The sequence below is a fragment of the Physcomitrium patens genome, chromosome 13, assembly GCF_059467195.1.
Source record: "Physcomitrium patens ecotype Gransden chromosome 13, ASM5946719v1, whole genome shotgun sequence".
Lineage (NCBI taxonomy): Eukaryota > Viridiplantae > Streptophyta > Bryopsida > Funariales > Funariaceae > Physcomitrium > Physcomitrium patens.
In genome coordinates this window covers 6,901,283-6,908,094 of record NC_143422.1, presented here as the reverse complement: position 1 = coordinate 6,908,094, position 6,812 = coordinate 6,901,283, and the positions used below count along the sequence as shown (strand labels likewise).

Below are 6,812 nucleotides of genomic sequence, written 5' to 3'. Positions count from 1 at the left end.
AATTATTATTAACATTCTTTTACTCTCTTTTTATTCAAAATATTAGTTTCAAAATAATAATCTATAAAAAGATTATATTTATAATAATTGTAATATACCCTTGTATTATTGTCTTTATATACATTAGTACCATTTTATGCTTTGTTCTAAAATTTGATTTAATTTACTAAAAAATATTTTATACATCATCCATAACTTAATATTTTATTCATTTATTGTAAAAACTTTTGAATACTACCATGTACCTCCTAGTTATGAGTATATATGGAGGTAAAGGTGAAGCCTTCTCAACTCTTGTCAATGCCTATCTAGTCTTTAGTCTTATTTCAAGACTTTCTAGTCTTCTTGTCTTTGGCCATAGCCATTCTAGTTTAATACTTATCTTTGAGTGACTTTCTAATTCTTTTGAATGACATAAGAATATATTGAAGATTTCTTTTTTTGAGTTTCATATCTTTGACACATTAGTGTAAGACATCAATATTTGAACTATTTTTTTAATGACATTAAGTCTTTTAAGATATATTTAAATAAATTATGTTATATATGAATATTATTAAAATAAAATTTAAGAATAAAAATATTCAAATATAAATATAAGTATATAATACTTTAATAATTTTATCAATAGAATTATAATTTTCAACATAAGTCTAAGATTTATTACAAAATTAAATAAACAAGTCATTTTTCAAACTGCTTAATTTGTTTTGATTCCAATTCATAACATTGTAAAAAAAATAGTAAAAATAGTTTTTTTCACTAGTTTGTATTACCAATTGATAAACAGGAGGTTTCAAGACACCAATACATGTGCATGAAAATAGGTTAAGAAAGATGATGGCCAAACTTAGATATCAGTTGCAAGATGATGGCCAAACTTAGATATCAGTAGTAAGATGATGGCCAAACTTAGATATCATTAGTAAGATGATGGCCAAACTTAGATATCAGTAATGCAGGTGGCGACCAGGTTAATTAGGACTGAATTTTGAGAATAGTTCACTCAACGTTAGCTGTCAGTGGGAGTCCGTCCACAACCTAAAATAAACGAGCTACAAAGCTGTTAAGAACTTGTTCATGTAAGTTAATATCAGAAATATGGTGTATATTAGATTAGCACATTACAACCCTTTCTGTGTCAGCAGTGTGAATAAGATAGAACACTTCTCACACAGGCAACAAGAATCCAACACATTTGTGTATTAATAAAAATTCAGAAGTGTTTTGCAGTAGCCCGTTAACATGTGCACTAATTACTGTGATGAATATCAAAGCCCCTCAAAAATTGTATTCCCGGGTCATGACGCTTAACACTGTAAGAGTAAGATCATTCAAAGTGAGCCTAAACACCCAAGTGACAGTGTACAAAATGGTCAGCCACTTGAAATGGAGGTAGCAGCTGGAAATGCATCATCGATAATGCTCCGCTAACTCTGTTGTAGTCAAAGCCTCGAGAAGAAGCTCACATGTCGTCAACAGAACTATCCAACAAGATAATCAGTAACACAGGAATCTACTGTGAATGACCTCATTTGACGTCTCTTATGGGAATCATATCTAAGAACTCAGTGACCCTAACATTGTCTGGAGTAAATCATATCCATCGGTTGTTTGAATGTAGGAACTATGAAAGCTTGTAGGTACGCCATTCTCCCTTAAATGTGACAAACAACTAACGCCAGCTTTAATCTATCAACATTTTGTTCATATATTCCAAATCGCTAGGATCAAGGTACTCAGGTAGTTCCTCTTTAGAAACCCATGCAAAGTCTTTAATCTTCTTACCCTTCACATGCACCTTTCCTGCAATAAGCTGTGACTTGAAAAAGAAGCGCTGAGCGACCATGACAACAATTATAACTAGTCAGGTCTATAGTAAGCTTTACATTGTATACAACAGAATCTGTAGTTGTCGACAAACTGAAATTAGTCCGGAAAGGTACATAACAACGTGGAAAAATAAAAATAAAATAAAATAAAACAAAACAAAAAACAAAACTTAACTTATTCTGATTGCATTTCCATCGTATCTTATTAATGAACCAGGACGCACCTTATAGCTGGGCTCAGAGAGCCTGTATGTAAGATGACCACAAGGGGCATTTCCTACTAAATACAAATCCGTCGGGTTAGACACGAATGGTTTAACCGCTTCTTCAGCACACTGTCCTCAAAAACACAAATTGAATAAGTATATGCAATTGAATATTGAAACAGTGCTGCTCTAATGCAAATGTAAGCAAGAAGTCTCAAAGTCAACCCTCTTGAAACTGATACATTTGGAGATCAACCAACCAAATACAAAACATCGCCGCCAAATAACATGAGGATTAAATCCACATGACCACTTACCATTCTCAAACTATCCTCATTAGCGTACACCTTCTCAGGGAAGTGCCACACAAATGAGTCTTTTACGCCACCATATGGAATTCCACGAATGAGCAAATAAAGCCTCCGACTCAACGCTCTATTCAAAGACCTACAAATCCGAGCCAATAGTCAAGAGTGCAGATAGAAAAAAAATAAGGCAGTTATTGGTTCTCTAGTGCTTCATTGAAAATCACACTGATGACCAGACACTGATATCTAGCAGGTAATGAACAAGGATGTTGAGAAATTCAATCTCTGTATTTGAAACCACGCAGTATGCTTGACGCTACTGTGTCCCACAAAAGCAAGTGAGGATGGCGATGAATGGCATTGCCTAATTCCACCTGCGGTCATTAGTCCTATCAGCCTCCGTCACAGTTGGAGCTGGCTCAAAGTCAGCTTCCCCTTCATCAGCTTCCCTATTGCCAAATTCCACACGCTCTCAAATGAGAAAAACCCGCCATAAATTGTATTATGTCACCCCAGTAGAACCTTCACGGAGAAGTGTATGACATATTCACTTTAAGTCAACTTCGATTAAAATGAAATGTGAAATTCTATTAATTCCGGCAAAATGAGGCTCGTGAAAATCAATGAACCTGCTAGAGGATGCGTCCAGAAACTCTTGAGGATACTCCCTTCTGAACTGCTGCCGCCAGTCAAAGCTGCAGAAAATCATTTCAAAACCACTTTCAGGAAAAACCCTAAGATATATCATGAGTATATTTCATAAAACTCATTCTCTAATTCACGCAAGTTGAAAACTAAAACGTATCCTAAATCAGCCAAATTATCACCACAAACCCCGAACACTACCAGATTGTCTGCGACTCGGTCACTGCTCCGTAAATGTAACGATAGAACGGTACAAGAAAGCTACGATCCATCGAGGACGTTAGGCACCACCGACACTGTAGAAAATAATCAGTTACAGATGCGACTTACGAAAAGGACTCAAAAGTATCCACCGGAGGAGCCGACTTAGGTAGAACTACGGGAAGTCGCTCCACAACCATGGCGGCAATGATTTTCTCATTTGTGGCGCCAGCAGTGCTGCTGGTGGAAAATGGTCGTCCTGCATCGGACACCGCGAATCCTTTCACAACGCCCTTCAGTACATCGTCTACAGCGTGCCCAGACAGTTTTGAAGACGACGCAGCTCCAAGTCCCCGTAGAAGACCAGAGACGCGCTGCATCGTGCACGATCGATTCGCCCCCAAAAGCAATAGAATGACCAAAAACAATCTCAATAAAACCATGCACCGAACAAGAGTTAGAAACTCTAAAACCCTAAAATCATGTCATTCATTCAATCATTCATCCAAATCCCATATCATTCATAATTCATCCAGTTCCTCGCTTCATTCCTCATGCTGCAACAAAGGTTATTTGTTCCAATGACCATTCATTCATACATTCATCGAACACAATTGCAGAGCAGCATCGTTCTGCTGCTTACAACACAACTGCGGGTTACAACTGAGCTTGCAAATGAATACATGTGAATTAATTGCCAGAGAATAATAATTATAATGACAATGATAATAATACTACAGAATCATCATGTGTAGAAAAATAACTGGAGTAATCTCAATTTGTGGTCAATGGTGGCTCTGCATAGAACACCACCCACCATGAAGAAGAAGAAGAAGAAGAAAGGACTTCTCCTTACTTCCTTTCCCTCCTCCATTCCTTATTCTTCTTCATCCAGTTTCCTTCTCACCATGCCTTCCTTCCTTTCTTGAGCAACAAACTGTGTTGAAGGAATGCCACACTTTCTTCCCTCTGCATCGTTGTGAGCTTTGTGGACTTCGAAAATTTCATATACCCCCCCCCCCTGCCAAATCAGTGAGTGTGCACACATTTCTGACCTTACTCCATCATAGATCAATACTCCATACTTTTCCCAACTTTGAAAACGAATATGGCACTCCCATTCCTTAAGTTTTTATCCATTCCATTTCTTACTTCAAAATATTGTTATAATTCAAATCAGGTCGTTTTAATGCAGCAAACAACATTGTTTTTATATGTAAAGGAAAAGAAAGCGAAGTATAATAATATTAATGACGACATTTATACAAATTAAGGATGAACTGAATTTTGTTGAATTATTAAAAAACTTGGATTTTAAGAGATTATAAATAAGTTATCAAAATGAGTTTAATATTATTGATTTTTTTTTCAAAAATATGTCATGCAACTAGCCTAAAGAATCAAGAATTGATTGTAATACAGAAAAATTTAAGAAAAAAAATTTGAAAATGGATAAGATTGATTTAAAAAAAATCAAAAAATCAAAAAATAAAATAAAATAAAATAAAATTATTAAATTATTAAAATAAATAAATAAAAGTGAAAGTAGAATAAGTTACCTTGTACAAGTCATTATCTAAGATAAGTTACCAATGATCAAAGGATTGGTATGTAGAAAGGCTAAGAAACAAGGTTAAGAAGATAAAAGATCAACTAGGAAATATCCAAAGATTAGTTAAGAATATAAAGTACATGTCATAAGATATCTTTGAAGTAGATGAATGGACAAATGATCTTAGGAGTAAAATAAAATATGCTAAAGGTATATCTTCATAGTAGATAAGATATCAATAGATAGTTTCAGTACAATCTTGGATAGATGTATTTATTAAAGGATAGAAGTTATCTATTAAAGAAACAACCACCACTTATATAAGTAACTACTATTGGAATTAAAAGTTATTTTACTCCATACTCTCTTTAAATGCAGCTTTACTAATATTATATATTGTGACTTAGTTTTTTTTTTTTTTTTTAATAGGTTGTAGGCTTGCTCATCTTTTTTTATGAATTTTGAATTTATTTGGAGTCTTTCTCATTGTAAAGAGTAGATCTTATAGTTGTTGCTAATGTTGGTATTATAAATCACTTAATTCTATATTTTACATCTAATTATTAATGTAGTTTTGCTCTTACTTATTATTAAGTACACATATAGACCTGGAATTTGTTTGTTACCTTAGAATGATATTTTAGAATACTAATGTTGTAATTATTTCTTAAGTTACATCATTGGTGCATTAACATTGTATTTTTTTGTGATAAAAAAACTTATAAAAGATATTTATATAATATACAAGACTTATGAAAAGTCTTATGAGTGAAGTTAAGAGTAATTTAAGAATGAAATCATTAGTTTGTTTATAAAGATGGCATTTGGGTTATTAAGGCAGCCTTAATAACATTGTTGATTTTCAAAACTTTATCTTCTTTTTTTTTTTTTTCTTGATTTTTTTATATACTTTTTTAAATTTAGGAATAAATTCAAATAAAAGTGATGGCTTGAAAGTGATTGAGAAATTTTGAGAAGATAACTTCTATGGTTGAAAAAAAGAAAAAAAGAAAAAAACTTTCATTAATTACAACCAATCTTGTTGATACTAACTTTTCACATAGAATTTCTTGCAATTAATCAACATAAGCATAGAAGACTCTTTGAAATATTTATAAAAGTAGAAACCTTGCTAATATTCTATGGAAAAGATAGAAGTTCTTAGCAATAAAGATAGAAGAAAGAAATGGCTTTATAACTCAAATTAATAAGATAAAAGTTCTTGCAAATCAACTAGCAGTTATTGACAAGCTTGTTAACAAATATGACATTGTGATGCAATTTCTCTCAAGCTTAATAGACTCGTACAACTACCTCATTATGAAATTGGAGTCTATCAAAATCAAAGAGCTCACATTAGATAATGTCATGTCAAGACTTGCCTATAAAGTGATAAATAAGAAAAAAATATTAGCTTCAGAAGAAAGATTTGGCTCTATTTTTAAGACAAAATAAAGATATTTATTCTAATCAATGTGTTTATAGAAGAATTAATGTAAAAAATCACTATATTTATAAAAAAAAAATGTGACTTTATAAGAAATTATTACAAAGCTAAATAAAATAAAATAAAATAAAAAACAAACAAACAAACAAACAAACAAACAAACAATGCTTGTGATAACTTTTATGGAGATGATTATACTTTCATGACAAGTGAAGGAGCTTCAATGGATGTCATGTCGAAGTGGATTATAGATTTGGGTGCTACTAAGTACATGGCACTATATAAGTCTTTATTTGATACTTACAAAGTAATTCTAGCAACAAACATTTGATTAAAAAGTAATGGCATAGAGCAAGCTATTGAAATTGGTGGAAAGAATCAAATTAAGAAGACCAAATTAAAGGAAGTCTTATATATATCCAAGTAATAAAATACCATTTTTTGATGAATAAACTTGTATCACATGTTATAAAGTTCAATTTGATATAAATGGGTATTTTATAAAGACATTAGATGGATAAGATATTACCAAAGGCTTTAAAGATGGCAAATTTTACTTCATTAATTGTAAGAAGAGTAATAGAATTGAAGTGGTGGCATTTGCTAAATTTTCATAATATC

The 6,812-nt window shown here is 32.3% G+C and overlaps 1 protein-coding gene across 1 annotated transcript; it reads right to left on the bottom strand.

Moving 5' to 3' along the window:
• Positions 1-1,358: 1,358 nt before the first annotated feature.
• Positions 1,359-3,590, bottom strand: LOC112290190 (uncharacterized). The gene is made up of 6 exons (XM_024536229.3): positions 3,322-3,590; positions 2,976-3,041; positions 2,721-2,795; positions 2,356-2,485; positions 2,057-2,167; positions 1,359-1,837 (listed from the first exon to the last, which is right to left on the bottom strand). The coding sequence occupies exons 1-6, from the start codon at positions 3,570-3,572 to the stop codon at positions 1,688-1,690; spliced, it is 783 nt and encodes a 260-aa protein (XP_024391997.2). The 5' UTR covers positions 3,573-3,590; the 3' UTR covers positions 1,359-1,687.
• Between the last annotated feature and the right edge of the window lie 3,222 nt (positions 3,591-6,812).

Excerpts from the sequence above, each read along its gene's own strand:
- LOC112290190 (XM_024536229.3), bottom strand. The coding sequence starts at position 3,572 with ATGCAGCGCGTCTCTGGTCTTCTACGGGGACTTGGAGCTGCGTCGTCT. Across the intron at positions 2,796-2,975 it reads CTGGACGCATCCTCTAGCAG|GGAAGCTGATGAAGGGGAAG; the intron begins GTTCATTGATTT and ends ATTTGGCAATAG. Across the intron at positions 1,838-2,056 it reads TCTCTGAGCCCAGCTATAAG|CGCTTCTTTTTCAAGTCACA; the intron begins GTGCGTCCTGGT and ends ATGGTCGCTCAG.